This window comes from Nannizzia gypsea, genomic scaffold (assembly GCF_000150975.2).
Source record: "Nannizzia gypsea CBS 118893 supercont1.4 genomic scaffold, whole genome shotgun sequence".
NCBI lineage: Eukaryota > Fungi > Ascomycota > Eurotiomycetes > Onygenales > Arthrodermataceae > Nannizzia > Nannizzia gypsea.
Window position 1 is genome coordinate 589,753 of NW_003345198.1, and position 16,119 is coordinate 605,871.

At 49.0% G+C, this 16,119-nt stretch overlaps 8 protein-coding genes across 8 annotated transcripts; 4 read left to right on the forward strand and 4 right to left on the reverse strand.

Annotated features, from left to right (window-relative positions):
• Window positions 1-77: 77 nt before the first annotated feature.
• Window positions 78-1,284, reverse strand: MGYG_04862 (hypothetical protein; the record flags this gene model as incomplete). The annotated part of the gene is made up of 2 exons (XM_003172227.1): window positions 78-1,151; window positions 1,240-1,284. 2 exons carry the CDS (start codon window positions 1,282-1,284, stop codon window positions 78-80), a joined length of 1,119 nt encoding a protein of 372 aa, XP_003172275.1.
• Window positions 1,285-2,102: 818 nt separating this feature from the next.
• On the reverse strand, window positions 2,103-3,017 carry MGYG_04863 (GTP-binding protein ryh1; the record flags this gene model as incomplete). The annotated part of the gene is made up of 5 exons (XM_003172228.1): window positions 2,103-2,161; window positions 2,221-2,623; window positions 2,716-2,804; window positions 2,873-2,898; window positions 2,965-3,017. 5 exons carry the CDS (start codon window positions 3,015-3,017, stop codon window positions 2,103-2,105), a joined length of 630 nt encoding a protein of 209 aa, XP_003172276.1.
• A 550-nt stretch (window positions 3,018-3,567) lies between these two features.
• On the forward strand, window positions 3,568-4,421 carry MGYG_04864 (vacuolar ATP synthase proteolipid subunit; the record flags this gene model as incomplete). The annotated part of the gene is made up of 5 exons (XM_003172229.1): window positions 3,568-3,631; window positions 3,689-3,723; window positions 3,788-3,879; window positions 3,951-4,259; window positions 4,319-4,421. The coding sequence occupies 5 exons, from the start codon at window positions 3,568-3,570 to the stop codon at window positions 4,419-4,421; spliced, it is 603 nt and encodes a 200-aa protein (XP_003172277.1).
• A 578-nt stretch (window positions 4,422-4,999) lies between these two features.
• MGYG_04865 (molybdenum cofactor synthesis protein cinnamon) lies at window positions 5,000-7,250 on the forward strand (the record flags this gene model as incomplete). Its single annotated transcript, XM_003172230.1, has 4 exons — window positions 5,000-5,266; window positions 5,350-5,390; window positions 5,447-5,484; window positions 5,536-7,250. The coding sequence occupies 4 exons, from the start codon at window positions 5,000-5,002 to the stop codon at window positions 7,248-7,250; spliced, it is 2,061 nt and encodes a 686-aa protein (XP_003172278.1).
• Window positions 7,251-7,480: 230 nt separating this feature from the next.
• MGYG_04866 (DDHD domain-containing protein) lies at window positions 7,481-10,435 on the reverse strand (the record flags this gene model as incomplete). The annotated part of the gene is made up of 1 exon (XM_003172231.1): window positions 7,481-10,435. One exon carries the CDS (start codon window positions 10,433-10,435, stop codon window positions 7,481-7,483), a length of 2,955 nt encoding a protein of 984 aa, XP_003172279.1.
• Window positions 10,436-11,093: 658 nt separating this feature from the next.
• On the reverse strand, window positions 11,094-12,781 carry MGYG_04867 (hypothetical protein; the record flags this gene model as incomplete). Its single annotated transcript, XM_003172232.1, has 4 exons — window positions 11,094-11,699; window positions 11,793-12,042; window positions 12,124-12,402; window positions 12,462-12,781. The coding sequence occupies 4 exons, from the start codon at window positions 12,779-12,781 to the stop codon at window positions 11,094-11,096; spliced, it is 1,455 nt and encodes a 484-aa protein (XP_003172280.1).
• Window positions 12,782-13,848: 1,067 nt separating this feature from the next.
• Window positions 13,849-14,580, forward strand: MGYG_04868 (hypothetical protein; the record flags this gene model as incomplete). Its single annotated transcript, XM_003172233.1, has 2 exons — window positions 13,849-13,968; window positions 14,035-14,580. 2 exons carry the CDS (start codon window positions 13,849-13,851, stop codon window positions 14,578-14,580), a joined length of 666 nt encoding a protein of 221 aa, XP_003172281.1.
• Window positions 14,581-14,889: 309 nt separating this feature from the next.
• MGYG_04869 (hypothetical protein) lies at window positions 14,890-15,777 on the forward strand (the record flags this gene model as incomplete). The annotated part of the gene is made up of 4 exons (XM_003172234.1): window positions 14,890-15,042; window positions 15,101-15,208; window positions 15,281-15,419; window positions 15,482-15,777. The coding sequence occupies 4 exons, from the start codon at window positions 14,890-14,892 to the stop codon at window positions 15,775-15,777; spliced, it is 696 nt and encodes a 231-aa protein (XP_003172282.1).
• Window positions 15,778-16,119: the final 342 nt, after the last annotated feature.

Sequence of the window (16,119 nt, forward strand, 5' to 3'; positions counted from 1 at the left end):
ATTGTTACGTCCATTGATAAGGACGAACAGGGTATATATACTCAAGCAAAAGTTGAGGTTGAGGTTGGTGTTTTAGGTCAAAACTCCCGCTCGTCCTGAGGCTGGCCGTACATCTTCAGCGGCGGGACAGTGCCGGGCCTAAAGTTCGAAGTAGCAGGGGACTGCGGCAGGGAGTGGTTCGGCGGCTGCGTCGAGGGCGTCAGGGGCACGACCACGGCCTGCAGCACGCTTGGAGCAGGCATGGGGGGACCGGTGCCTGACCGACGCCGTCTCTCTCTCTCGACGGGGCCACTGCTCTCCGTCGGGACCATGCGGTAGCTCGAGTTGAAACGCCGGTTGACGCCAAACATCCAGTCGTCGTCTTCGTTGCGGTCGAGCCAGTAGCCTCTACCGACAGAGACCATGGCACGGCCCAGCTTGCCCTTCCAGCCCTGGCCGTCGGGGCAGTCAGGCAGGAAAGGGTTGGGGTTGGTATCGGGATAGTCTGCCGTGCTGGCCGTGGAGCCATTGCGTTGATGCTGATGTTGATGCTGCTGGTGTTCGGACCGACGGTAAAAGGCATGCAGCTTCAGACACTGTCTTGCAAAGGCCATCATCACAAAGACAAAGTACAGCCGCACCATCCACAGCACACATATGATGGCTAGACTAGGCAAGCTCTCAGGCTGCAGCATGCCGTCCTCCAGCGCCGAACCAGCCGACTTCGCACTCGTTGACGTCGTAGCCAGCGGCATGCCGTCCGCCGTATCAAACGACACACTGTACCGCTTGCTGTGTGGCCTCCCACCCGCAAACCCAGCAGTCTCCTTCATCGTCGACCCGCCAGGCCCTCTCGCCGAGGGCTCCGAAATCATCTGGAACCACGTCACGGCGAACCCGGCAGTGTAGGCTGCGTTCACCACGCTATCGATAAGGTAGAACCATGCCAGCGCCAGACACTGCAGCGGTGCTTGTTTGCGTATGTACGGCGTCAGGAAGATGGTGAGGCCCAGCGCGAGCATGGAGTAGATGTACATCGACAGCTGCACGGGCGACAGCTCGAAGCCCGTCAGGATCGAGAGGAGACCGTAGATGCCGATGAGCTTGTTAAGCAGCATTGACAGCGCAATCAGCGTGGCGCCCGTCTGCAGGCTCATGATGTATAGGAAGGACTGCGAGTGCGTCGGTTAGTTAGGTATCTCTCGACAGCGTCACGAGAGCAGATGCCGGCGTCCAACGCTCAGCGTCGCTTTCACTTACCTGCGGCCGCGGCGCGCGGAGGAACCGGAACGATAAGAAGCCCATGGTCGCTCATCAACCGCGTATTGAGGCGAACAGCGAGAGAAGAAGAAGAAGCAGACGACGAAGATAGAGAATACAGAGTCTGAAGATCGAGAGTATGAAAAGAGGAAGAAGAAGAGCAACTCGACGTCAAACCTGGTGGAGCGAAAATCCTCCGGCAGCCCGAGGAACGAACGAACTTTTCGACCGAGCCCGAGGAAACTATCTTACTTATTCTTCTTATTCTTGCTATTTATTTAAACTAAGGCAAGGTCGTTAAGATGAAGGATCAAATCGCTGATTCTACTCGTTCGAAGCGACCTTGCCAAGCGGGTGATCGCTCCAGGGTGTCCATGCCCAAGTTCGCTAGTAGAAGTTGACAAGTCGACGGTGATAGTGATCGAAGTTACAGTAGTTTGGGCAGTTATTCAAAGCGAGAGTATATTTATTATCTATTGCTTGGTTATGCAGAAGTTATGAGTTATGCGCTCGGGTGCGACGGAGCGGGATACGGGCCCTTTGGCCTTCTAGGTGGATGCGAGGCGTTCTGATAGCTGTATTATTTATAGACTAGTTGGTGCATGGCAGAGGCATGGTATATTAAGAAGAGAAGGACAAGTAGATACTAAGATGCAGGCAAGATGAAGGTCTGGAGGGTGGATGGGATGCAGGCTCAGCGTTGGAGCGGTGTTACAGTCTTGATGCATGTTTGATATGCAGGGCGTAGGCATGGGCGTGGGCGTCGGAGTAGCCACTTAAGCAGTGGTGGTGACGGTCGACAGGTGAAGAGATCATGGTTACCGTCGTAGCAGGTCGAAAGGTAGGTAGATAGATGGCGGGTTCTAGCAGGCGCAGGCGTCGTTGCTCACCGGCTTCGTCGGGTTGATGCTCACATCAATCACTGCAGCAGGTCGGTCAGTCAGTATCAAGGGATCGTTTGGAGCCAGGAGTCAGACATACTCTGGTTGTCAGTGTTGGGAGTCTCTCCCTCCATGCCCGGCAGCGCCTGAGCGATCTTCTTGAACAGGTTCTTCACGTTGTGGCCGAGCTTCGCACTCGTCTCGATGAACATCAGCCCGTTCTTCTTCGCCTCTTCCTCCCCTTGCTCGGTGGTGACCTCCCGCTTGTCGTTGAGATCGGTCTTGTTGCCGACCAGAGCAATGATAACGTCGTTCCCTCGCTCGTCACGGACGTCGTCTACCCATTTCCGTGTGTTCTGGAAGGACTTTGCGTTCGAGATGTCGTATACCACCACCGCCACGTTCGAGTTCTGGATATAGGACGGTATCAGCGAGCGGAACCGCTCCTGGCCTGCCGTGTCCCATAGCTGGAGGCGCACCGTCCGGTCTTCTAGGTACATCGTCTGTTCCCGTCAGTCTTTTTTCTCCTTCTCATTCTTATTCTGTGCCCGTCCTTCTTTGATCTTTGAATCAACCAGGCAGCAGGATATCGCACCTTGGAGAGGAAATCAATCCCTATAGTCGCCTGGTACGTGTTGTCGAATGAATCGTACATGAACCGCGTAATCAACGACGTCTTTCCAACTGTCTCTCCGTCAGTCCGTCGTCCATAATACACTGCACCACCCCTCTATCCCATCCGATCTGCATACCGCTCTGTTCACCGAGAAACACCAATCTAACGCCTCCCGGTCAGTTTTCATCTCGTCTCCAAACCACCGCAGCCCAGCGTCCAGAAACTCACTTAAACTTCTTCAGCGGGTTCGAATACGACCCTACCTGCGACTGGGAGGCCATCTTCTGCTGTCGTTCAAGGGGGGGGGCGCCGGGTTCGGTCTTGATATCGAGGCCGTCTAGTTATCTATCCACCAAGCAAACAAAACAGTCGTAAACCTCGTAAACCCGCAGTGTCAAAGGATATTTAATAAACAACACCAAGAAGAAGAAACCCCCGTAGCAGCAGACAGAAAAAAAGAAACACCGTCTCTTGACCTTCTTTTTCTATTTCCCTTCAAGCGCGCAAAGCAAAGGGGGGGAAAGCTCCTTGGTAAGGGAAAAAAAGGGCCGTCGACCAACGAAAATAACACTTTTTACCCGCGCGGAATTCCACCCAATCACGACCGGCAGAAGCAACGGAAACGCTTCGACTTCTCTCGTCGCTTTCGCAGAGCAACAGGAAGAAACAACATCAACACCAGCAGCAACGCAGAGCAGAGCAAAGGACGCAAGCCACGATCGACGAGCGACCTTCAACGCCTTACGACAAGTCGTCAGCAGCTGCTCTTTGCTTCGTTTCTTCCTGCGTCGCCGTCGACGTCCTGGTGCATCGCTCGAGCGAGAGGCAAGGATGGCCTACAGCTACTACCACGGCCTGGGCGGCCTGACCGTCGCCCTGACGGTTGTCGGCCTGTGTACGTTCTGCTTCTACAGCTACAGCTTCAAGGGGGATGGCTGACCGTTGCGTCTAGATATGCTCTTCAATGGCGAGGGCGAGGCATTCAACGTGAGTTCTGTCCCAGACGTCCTGTTTGTTTAAGCATCTGTATCCAGCTAACAGCTCCATCCAGGTCGGCCTCTTCCTCGAAACCGTCTCCCCATACGCTTTCGCAAACATAGGCATTGGACTGTGTGTTGGTCTATCAGTCGTCGGCGCAGCATGGTCAGCATAACTTATTCTCTCCCCAAACCTCATCTACCTTCAGCTGTGCCTAATCATCTGGGTATATATAGGGGTATCTTCGTCACAGGCTCCTCCATCATCGGCGGCGGTGTTAGAGCTCCCAGGATACGAACCAAGAATTTGATCTCCATCATCTTCTGCGAAGTCGTCGCCATCTACGGCGTCATCATGTCCATCGTCTTCTCCTCGAAACTCTCCTACGTCTCCGAAGAGAACCTCTACTCAGGCAGCAACCTGTACACCGGCTACGCTCTCTTCTGGGGCGGTCTCATCGTCGGATCCTGCAACCTCATCTGTGGCGTTGCAGTCGGTATCAACGGAAGTAGTGCTGCCTTGGCTGATGCCGCTGATTCCAGCTTGTACGTCGTCTACTTTGAACTCACCACCGTATGCTCTGTTTGCTAACACAACCGTCCAGATTCGTCAAGATCCTCGTCATCGAGATCTTCAGCTCTATCCTCGGTCTTTTCGGTCTTATTCTCGGTCTGCTTGTGGCCGGAAAGGCGAACGAATTTAAGTGAACGCTATACATGGCCTGATCGTGTTGTGATTTTGGTTAATGATAAATATACCACCTCCCCATCCATCTAGCTCCTGGGGGCCTTCATGCATAAATTCCTCCTTCTCCCGTCCCTCCCGCGACTGTTTCGTTGATCCTCTTGGTCCTCTTTATTATCAACATGCCTTTTTCACCACGGCATGGGCGTTCGGTATTCTACTACTTCTTTTTTTTTGTTTTAATTCGTTCGCATACATAGAGTGCATTCGGTCAGTCAACAGGCCCTGGCGGCATGGGGGAAAGGGAGCTCGTCCTCTCTTCTTCCTCGTTGCTGACCCGAGGGCCTGACGGTGTGGATGTAAAATAATAGGTTAGCCTTGTATTTCGAATATTTAGCCAATACATCTCTCTTGAAGACGATATTCGATGCTATGCTTGCTGAAAGCGAGCCATTCGTTACTTAATATCAGACCACCCCTGCTAGTTAACCGGCAAACTAAACACCTGAAACTGCGGAGGAACCAAACTAACTACGACTCACGCCATCAAGCAGACCAAAGGACATAAATACAATATATATCTACGAGATAACATCTTGCAATGGGAGACAACAAGTTTAAGGCAGCTATCCTCGTCGTCTCAGACACTGCTGCCCATGACCCTTCCACTGACAGAGTAGGCGGCGTCTTGACAGAGCTCTTCAGCCAGCACAGTGACAGGTGGGAGAAGCCCACTATCGCCATCGTTCCGGACAGCGTGCTTGAAATTCAGCGGCATATCTCTCGCTGGTCCGATGGAAATGATCACTTCAATCTCATCATCACCTCTGGCGGGACGGGGTTCGCTGTTAAGGATCATACGCCTGAGGTGGGCTACTTTCTGCCTTCTATAGAACAACTACTACTACAAGAATATCATGGTATAGATATGGAGATACTGACGGTTTCTAGGCTGTTTTGCCTTTAATTCATCGACATGCTTCTGGGCTTGTGTAGGTGGACTGCCGTAGTTATGTATCAAACCGACAGATTCTAACTGCGGGTATAGGCATGCAATACTATCTACTTCATTGGAGATCACACCGTGTAAGATGCCTTCCGATACATCGCCATGTCTATATACTAATGAAGATTTAGTTGCTATGATGTCAAGGCCCGTAGCAGGAGTACGACACAAGTCAATTATCATCACGGTTCCCGGATCCCCCAAAGGCGCCAAAGAATGCGTTGAAGCAGTGATCAAACTACTGCCCCATGCATGTGCCCAGGCAGAAGGCGCTGATTCAAGGTCTCTACATGCCGGCGGCATTCAGAAGCTAGAGAAAGAAGCGGGGATAGCTAGCCAAACAACTGTATCTTCAAAGCAGGATGGAGGACATCACCACTGTCACCATGGACATGGACATGGACACGTTATACCCAAAGCCCATACGACTGCAGCGGATAGACCGAGCTCTAATGATCCAGCTACCGGTCCAACCAGACGATACCGTACCTCTCCATACCCCATGATCTCCGTGGAAGACGCTCTCAATCTGATATCAGAGCATACTCCCGATCCTACCATTATTGAGGTGCCCGTAGACATCTCGCTTGTTGGCTCAGTTATAGCCGAGGATGTCTTTGCGGCAGAAGCTGTTCCAGCCTATCGAGCAAGCATCGTCGATGGGTACGCCGTTATTGCCCCTGCTTCTTCAGGGGAAGACGTCAGCACAAAGGGCCAGTTCCCAGTAGCTTCGGTGTCCCATGCCCAAGCAGCTTCCATGCCTCCACCACTCACGCCTGGAAACATTGCTCGTATCACTACTGGAGCACCGCTTCCAGATAACGCCAATGCAGTCGTCATGGTAGAAGACACGGTGCTGGTATCAACTACCCCCGACGGCAAGGAAGAGGCTGTTGTCGAGATTCTGACTGCAGATATCAAGATTGGAGAGAACATTCGTGAGCCAGGCAGCGATGTCAAGCTTGGGTCAAGAATCCTACAAAAGGGAGACCTCATCACCGACGTAGGAGGTGAGATCGGCCTACTCGCTTCCACCGGTACCAAGACAGTGAAGGTGTACAAGAAGCCATGCATTGGTGTTCTTAGCACCGGAGACGAACTGGTTGAACATTTCGACGCCATCAAACTTACAGGCGGCCAAATCAGAGATTCAAATCGTCCTTCTCTAATCTCATGCTTGAAGTCTTGGGGGTTCCCAACCGTTGACCTGGGTATCGCAAAGGATACATCCGGACACCTGGAAGAACTCCTTCGAGACGCCTTACGTGGCTCATCATCATCAAACCCTTCCGGCGTAGACGTGATCATAACCACAGGCGGCGTTTCAATGGGCGAACTGGACTTGCTGAAACCTACTATCGAACGACAGCTCGGAGGCACCATACACTTCGGACGAGTGTCAATGAAGCCAGGTAAACCAACTACTTTTGCAACCATACCGTTCAAGCCTAGCTCTCCTGATTCGAACCGGAGGGAGACGAGGGTTATATTCTCTCTTCCGGGCAACCCTGCTTCGGCATTAGTTACGCTTAATCTATTCGTGCTGCCCTCGTTGCATAAGACCATGGGGTTGGCACAGAGAGGACTTCCAGTGGTTAAGGCTTCTCTGACTCACTCGATCCCCAAAGATCCCAAGCGTACAGAGTACCACCGTGCTATTGTGGGCTCGTCCAGCGAAGACGGCCGGCTACTTGCCACAAGCACCGGTGTTACTGGCGTAGGCCAGCGAAGCTCAAGGGTTGGAAGCATGGCGAAGGCTAATGCATTGCTGGTTCTTGAGCCTGGCTCTGGCTCTATTGAAAAGGGGCAGTTAGTTGAAGCTCTGATGATGGGTCCGTTGGTTTGACCATTGATGAATTTATTTTAAATAGCAGTTATAAGTATTAACCGAAATCGAAGCGATTATATCCAATATTACCTATATACATATAAGCCGAAGATGATGAAATATAGTACCCAGAAATATTTTTTCACAAGCTTCTTCCAGGATACTTCCCATAAACACCAATTATCATTCTTCTTTTCCAGTGACCAACGCCATAGCTTGAGGCATATTCACTCATGATAACAATATCATCATTTCGCCGTTTTCCAACCTTTTTTCTTCTCCGCTCTAAGCGCCAACAATGCCCCGTCTCTGCCGGGAACTCTTCCAATTTCCACGACGATAAATCGTACAAAATCTTGCAGTATCCAGTAACTGCTATGTGCACTAAGCATGTTGAGATATTGAATATTCAAGGGACCACCACCGACATTGAGGTAAAAATCTATTTGTCCATTGTCATTCAAAAGCGCCATGCGTGTTTCAGCGATTTCCTCGCGAGTAAAATCATGAGTCTCCAATTCGATGTTTGAAGGAAGCTTGGAGATGGTAGCTGCAATACCCTGAGCGGTGCTACCAACAGTTGCACCGGTAGTATATGTTGAACCCCAGCGGAAAACACTCGTAATGCTTTGTAAAAGTGATGTTGACGAACTGGGTATAATCTTTGGTTTGAGCGAATTGGCTAGGTCAATATCTACCGCTGCATTTAGACGGTAGGCAATAGGGTCAGTATCGTTCAGGATGTTGTATATATTATCAACTGCAAGACATCCGTATTTCCCAGCATGGCCAGCGATCCCGCGACCTGCATCTTCACCATGGTCCATTCCGGGCTTATTCCGCCCTTTTCGTGGAAGAAGAACGGACTTGTTGAGAAGCAGGAAGAAGCCTACAGGGCTACCGCATAGGAATAGGTTCTTGGTATCAAACTCAAACATGGCCTCGTTGATTTCAGTGGTAGAGAAATCTATGGAAGGAAGAACAGTCGGTTGATGCGACAAGATGTCCATTGCCATTACCGTTCCCAGGGAATGGGCAATTATGTGCACCCTTCCACGAGACTGGAAACCAGGGTTATTCTGGCACCAAAGCCGATATATTCGATTCGCTTCTCTGACCACCGCATGTACCATTTTCTGCTTATGATGAGACAGATAGTATGGAATGTCAAGCATAACGTCGCTGATCAAATTTCGGACTCCCGGAATGGTGTCTGGAGTGATATCTTTTAACGAAAATACATTCGCATGAGGATCCTCAGCTGCTGAAATATTTTCCTCGGCACCTTCGACGAGAGATAGAGTTGTTCGCCAATTGACAGGGAGTACCATTATGCTATCTTGACCAGGACGCATATGTGGCCATACTGCATCGCTACTCAACTCTGCATTCACATCTTTTCGGAAAGCATTGATTGCATGGGTGAAATGAAAACTCTCAACTCGTTCGGATAGTTTTTGGCCAATTCCATGTATAACCAAGACAAGATCACTGACATCCTGCCTCTTATCCTCCATCTGACAAGCATAGCAGATCTGTCGGCGAGAAGCAGATGGCCTAGAGGCCATCTCCCGCATCTTCACGAAATTCCTTGCGTTTGTAGAAACGAATTTTGACGGATGCAGTTTATCCCAGAGTTGCGGGCTGAAGCCTCGTATAACGGGGATACCAATTTGTCTGCCCTTTCGAACAGGGCCTAGGGGTCTTCGGCCCCGGGCAACTGATGGTAATAGGCTTGGTCGTAATATTTGTGCCTCCTTCGCATTGACGTATATGACACTGGAAGATTTGAATTGCCGTACGGTATCTACCTGGCCCTCCATGCCGCCAGCGGCTCTATTTACACTGAAATCCAGATGCGTTGCACGCTGTGACAAGTATGCGCTTCCGACGGACATCATTTCAGGCGACTCACGCCCGGCCTTGTCTCCTTTCTTCGGTACCTCTTCAGGCCAGAGCTTGTAAATGATTTTCTCTTCGGCCTCTGCACCATTTTCCATGCAGCTATCAAGCTCATCTTGCCATGTTTGTGTCCAGGGTTTTAAGTCCATGTAGCCATCTTCCAGATGGTTGGCGAGATCCGTTTCTACAGGAAGCATGGTGTTCTTGTAAAACCAAGTTGCTCTAATCACACTCGAGATATCGTTGATGGGGCTCCAGTAAATTGGCTTCATCTGTAGTTTCGGCAGCTCTACGAGATGAAGGCGCGTAGCGCCCACAGTCACTGTCACACCTGTGTCGATGATTTCAGAGCCAGCAGATGAAGGCCGGGAGCCCTGTTTTGGAGAAGGTGTGTCTCGAAGTTTGGTCTTGGTTTCGTATTCTAACTCTAAAGCTGCCTTCAAATGTGTGGTAGCGTTGCTATCTCCGTTTGGAGGGCGTTTCATTTTCTCAAGTATATCTTCGTTGCCCCAAGTTGTGCTAGCAACAGAGTCTGATCGATCTCTGATCGGTGCTCGAATGAATGGAGACCCAGTAACGTTGGTATCAGCCATAGCTCGCATTCTCCCATCGTCGCCATTCTGAAATGGCGTCCCAATTCTCGTTGGTGTTCCAGGAATAGGCTGGGCGGGAGAATTCTGGCACCTCTGCAGCTTTTCGCTGGTTTCGTAAGATCCAAGAGTCCTTCGTCGTTGCTTTGGCGTTTCGGTGTCCGCAGAGTCGGCGTTTCTAGGTTTTGGTACATTGGAAATCGAATCCTTCCCGGCAACAACACTGCCATCCACGAATATCTCCCGAACTCCCAGTGAACTCCTCCTATTCTCTTTCCCATCAGACCGTAACCGGGAAGTTGGGAGTGTTTTGCTGTTCTTAATAAGTTTGCCATCCGACCCTCGTCGGCTTCGTTCTACGGCCGGAGGTATTCCCCGGAGTTTCAAAGTGCTTTCCCGCGAGCCAGAGGCCCTGGAATCACTTTTGTTCTCCCGTTCGAAATCAGCCCGCAGAGCCTGCCAAGCTTCCTCCAGAGCTATACTGTCTCGACTTGAAAATGGCCTCGTAGGTAGCTGTGTGTTGGAGTTGGTAGTGGGAGCAGTTATTGGTGTTAAAGGGTCATCGATTGGGAGCGAGGATAGATAGAAGAACTGGGCTCGCACGGTAGGTGGTGGAGGTATAACTTCGCCTGGGCCGCCCTTGATAACTGTGTTGCCTTCGTCTTCGTAAAGCAGGCATGTTGGCCCGTATGTATGAGTGGGAGCCGCCATAGCGTTCAAGATAGCTTTATTCGGTGTTTCTCCAGGTGGTGATAAGTAAGGGGGTAGCCGGTCTTTATATATCCAGGATAAATCAAAGAATTATAAGAGCAGAAGCAGCTCCACCTTCTAGCTTGGTAGACTCTGGCATCCTGAACGTCATGAACAAAGCCATAGGCAGCAGAATTCATGCGTTTGTCAGGGTGTAACCCAGTCGTTGCTAAAAGATAATAATGATACCGGAATATGAACTACCATCCCTCTTGTTCGGTTGACTCCCAAGGCTAAAAGGCCAGAGAATCCAACTTGTCTTAAGTTCGTCTGGTGGTTGGGATTTTCTTAAATGTTGACGATGACGTTGTTGGACAGCAGCTTCACGTGACGCCTCGAAATTCAACCATGTGAAGGACGAAGACGGGCGTGGATATCGAGACTCGTATTGCAAGGCTCATCTGGTACGTTTCTTTTATTCTTATTCGCATAATAATGAAAACTATGGTAATTATACACAAGAAGGCTGCTGGAAGGGCTCAACAGCCACCAAGGCTTGCCCTGTCAAGGCCAGAGCGCAAAAGGCAGCAACATTTAAAACAGCCAATCATAAAAAAACACCTTTCGACAATGAAACCGGATATCTCATAGCTAGCCGACTATCCTGTTGGATTTCCCCTTAAGCTGCGCGCTTTCCGAAGGACGCTGGGTGGAATGCCCCCTGCGTTACATGCTTGTCATCAGCTTCCTTGAGCTGCTTCTCCTGGACCTTCTTCATGGCAGCAAGTGCTCCCATTTGCAGCTCCTGGAAGGCTAAGAACGTCACCAGTGGCCCTCCCAACATCTCCAAGATCTTATGGGTATCATGCATATGTTTCCTAATCACGCTGTCAGGGTAGCAAAATGTGCGAATGCTCATCTCCTTCGCCATGGTCTTCCAGTTGTATAGAGTCGCGTTTAAAACGACGGTGTTAAATGCACATTCGCCGTGAAACTTGAATGTTCGAATATTATAGATAATCAAGTCTCGTTGCGTAGCTTGGTCAAACTGGAACTGAACAACCTGTGGTCTGCTCTTGGACACCCAAAAATTGGCGACCTTGTTGACGGAATCTGCAGACATGTAGCCGGCTTGGTACTGACTGACGAGAAACTGGTTTGCCGTGACACAGATCATTAGCTCTATTTCGGAGTAAAGCTTTGCTTGAGTTGGGGGATCCAGCGAAATTGGACAAGTAGATCTAGTGAGCATCTTGGGCTGGAAAGGGACGGACCCGGACCCCGTCTACAGAAACGGTCAGAGCTAGTTTCAAATATTCATCCATACCTATAATTTTATATAATGGGGGGGATGATGAGAATTCCAAGGAGCACTCACAATATCCTCAACTCTCTGTTTAATTTTCTCTCCAAGAGCTCTCAGACCAGGTTTCTTCTTTTCGGCGGGGACATCGTTGATATCCGGCGAGCGTCCTAACCATCCATTTTCGCCAAACAGCTTCTTATGTGGAGACTTTGAACGTTTTTGCTGCGGGTATAGGTCGAGGGCGGTCTCCTCGTCCAAATCTTCGAGTTTAGTAGGGGAACGCGAGCGCCCACGTCCACGAGGCGCACGGTTTACCTCGTATCTTTGATCATGTCTCTGATCAAGTCTCTGATCATGCTTCTGGCCATGCCTTTGGCCATGGTTATGTCCACTGTTTTCCCACTGTTCTACAGGAGGTACCTTTGCTGGGCCTTCCCAGTCTTGATAATAGTTGGTCGTGTTCGAGTTGTCGCGGCTTCCGTAGTCAAATGATTTTACGTTTCCGTCGGATTTGGATTGGGGGATGCGTCTTCCGTACTGACTCGCATCCGTGGGATAGGAGTAAGCCTTCGGTGGGGACGGCTCTCTGTGAATTCGCGAGTCATTTTCGGGGGGTCCAGGCCATACACTTTGACGGCCACTGCTTTCATGGTATTCTGAAGCACCGCTGTATGATGAATGACTAGCACAGTTTATCAACATCAAATTACATATAGTTTTGTCAGGGGTATGCACCCCTACCTATCATATGCGAGGGGGACCTCCATGGCTTCCGAGGGATTGTACTTCTGTGGATCTAATGATTTAACTGGAATTCCGGCTTCCTTTGTAGACTGGACGGTCAAATGCAAGATATCTCGCGTTAGCTGTCTAAAGGCATCCCTGGAAGAGCAACAGGGAGGGCAACCCTGAGCGTCTAGGGTATGATTTTGGTGCCCGTTTGATTCCAAGTTAGGTAAACTCGAGGAGTAAGAGTGCGCAGTTGGATTAGACCGTTGTTGCTGGCCTGGTCCAGGAAGAAAATCTGCAGTACCAGCGCGTTGATGTTGTGAATGCTCCATATTTGGTCTTTGTTTATGTTGTGTAAGAGATAGAGGAGTTTCCAGGCAACGCGCTTTTAAGAGGCAACTAAGAAGAGAGGGATCCCATGAATAGCTCAATAAAAGCTATTATTGTGAATTAGGCAGTGTGAGTTAGAAAAGCCACAATAGCTACCAAAAAACTATTGTTGTGAGAATGGGATTTAATAGACTTGGCAGCGGTTGTGATGTGGTTGGTATAAAATAGTGCCATCACCTAGCAACGGGAGTAAACAACATCAGTTTATGTACTTAGGCCCGGCCTATCCTTGGTTGCAGCTAGCAACAGCCAACAGCCCTGAAGCTTCCATCAACCTGACATGTTCTAGCATAGCTAAGAACTAGCGATATAATTAACATAATATATATAATCACCTATTAGATATATCTCAGATTATTTAAGACAGTTGGATATAACAAGGTAATGTCAAGCGCAATGCTCAGTGTATAGATTGCCTTGTACAAAGCCGAAGCTACCTGGCAATTGTTGCCCTGAAAGGAATATCCAGCGGCTGCTAGAATAATTGCACTAGAATTAGTGAGAGTATCCCACTGCAAAGGTATCTTGTCCTCGATATAAACGTAGCAGTATATCAGCCCGTACATGCTACAGCGGCAAGCACAGAGTTGGTATACCTGGTGTTATGGCGGTTAACTGGTATCTTATATTGTCAAGGTTTCCGGTATTATTCCAAAGACATCTTTTAACTGTAAGGATACAAACAGTCACAGCAGCTCAGATAGCTGGCAATCCCATTTTCATAGAGTATTTCCGCCCTTTCCGTGTGTTCTGGTCATCTCAGAATATTTGATTGATTCAGTTGAAGTCGGAAGTCGAAGTTTGGGGCGTTGAAGCATTCACGTGACTCAGTCAAACGTCGGGAAGGAACAACGCTAGACCGATAAGGCAGATCGCCATTACGTCATCGACACGGCGCTAGTTATCGAATCAAAGATGCAGATTTCTGATACAAGCAACATTCATAAACATGTTTATTTACCGAACTGAATAGCTCCACATTATCATACCGAAGATAGAGGAAGATGTAATGACATACCCACTCCCCTTTGTTGCCGCTGTGGTTGCAGACCTGAACAAGGAGAATATCCCTATCGTCGAGTATGGGGATTTGTTGAATGCGCGGTTTGGGTATCCAGTTTGCATAAACGTATGAATAACGTCAATGTCAAAAGCATCTTCTATAGGTATCAGTCCTGGCTGACCTCACCTTTAGACCATTAGATGGGCAATACCTGACTCAGAGGTATCTCGAGTATCTAAAATCCTCCTGGAGCATAATATACCGAAAGGTGGCATTATTGCACATTATGCTCGGTCATATGGCAAGTGGGAGACAGCGGGAGAGATGCACAAACACGGGAGTACCAGAATCCAACTCATACCTCTTTCAACCTTGCACTTGTCTCTTGAAGACTGTGAGGAAGTAACTTCGACCTTCAGCTTACAACAGAAGGCGCTTATCCCAAAGCCACAGCCGTATCTTATATCATTGATTCGCATTTTACAGTCTCTGCCGCTTGGGCTTCCCCGAGTTCCTATAATTGCTGATACGGCGCTTTTTCTCGACTATTGTGTTTTTCCGAGGCTACCGGATGATGAAGATGAAGAAAGTGAAAGCGAAGAGCATTTTCAGCAACGGGTCGAGCAAGCGTTGTCACTTGTTCGCCAGTGGGATTGGAGGCCCGAGGATGCGGAATACTTTGATCTTTCTGAGCAAATAATCCGCAACTGCCAATTACTCTATACCCTGAAGGCCTGAAATAATTATTTAATTATTAGTCATAACTATTCACTTGCCACCAGATTTATGTCATCGATTCTCTCTATGGGCTTCCATTCATTCTGTTTGTTCACTGGAAGCGATTCACGAACTATAAGTGATTGGTTTGTAGTTTGCCTATTTATTGTGAGCCATTAGCCTCTCTCTTTCTTATTCTTTCTACAATCTACCTTATCCTCTATTCCACCTCCATCTCCAAGTCTATTAGCTCTGCCTTCCAGTCTCAGCTCTACCATCCTATTATCTACTCTCCCATCTCAACCAAAGTTATTCAAAGCCTGAGGAAGCATGGAGCAACAGGGTCTTTTACAGCGCGGGCATAACGTAAAACTGGACATGGCAGCACTTGCTGTCACCGAAGTTTTATCCCGTAACGGGGTGAAGCACGGCTTCTTCGGCGGATACGCAGTCTCAGTCTTTGGCGGAGAACGTCTCACTCAAGTAAGTGCATCCCATATTTTATAGGTATACCAAGGGCATTACTAACAGTCTATCCCAGGATGTTGATGTTATCGTTGGCGAGGATGCTCAAGCGGCTCGCCAGCAACTGCTGGCAGGGAATGGAAACTTCTACATGACAGCAACAAAGAAGCTGAAATTCCGCCTGGTGGGTTCGAAATAAAAGTGTACCACTACTATATATATATATATATGAAACTGACGAGACATAACTGAAAAGGAAGGTCAAGATATTGACATCGAGGTCGAACTTCTACGGGGTGGAAAAGACCAGCCAATGAAGCTGCCCGATATCAACTCTGCCCCGATCATCCTGCTGAACCCACACGAAGTTGGACACGACCGAGTTAATCACCAAAGTAAGTTTTCTTAGTGACTTTGCTCCATTTTCGACGATATAGATACTGACAAATGATGACAGTGCCCTTACTACATCCCGGGGTGTTAGTCCTAACGAAATTAAAACGCTGGATGCATATCTCTAACTCTACCCGTCCGGCCAGTATTGCAAGAGCCGTGAATGATATGCAAGACATCAAGACCATCCTTGAATGGCTCATTCGACACGGGCTAAAGATCAACTTCGATATGTATCCCGAGAAGAATAAGGAGGAGCTTCTTCCAGGGATGAAAAGCCTTCTGGAAACGAGCGATCCAGATATTGCTGGCCTGTTGAAGGATGCCCTGTTTCCCGATGACTTTGCCGCGATTGCCTGATCTTATTCTGTGAAGCTCTGGTTTCTAGACTCAGTGCTTCGTACCACATTCATGGTTATTAATGAAGCGACGTAACGGCGTTTTTTTAGCTGCTCAATATACTATTCAGATATTCAGCTTTAGCCAGCCAAACAGCAATCGGTTGACTTTGGTATTTGAGAAATTGGCTCGTTATCTTCACTTCCTTGCGCCACGTAATGGAGCACGTCTTAACGTTTTATACTATAAGGAGTCTGCGGTGGTAACGGCATCTGTTCGTCACTAAACCATCGACCACTACATTACGTGGATTACATGCATATTCATAAATAAATAATTACAAAGAGGATGCCGAGCTACAAC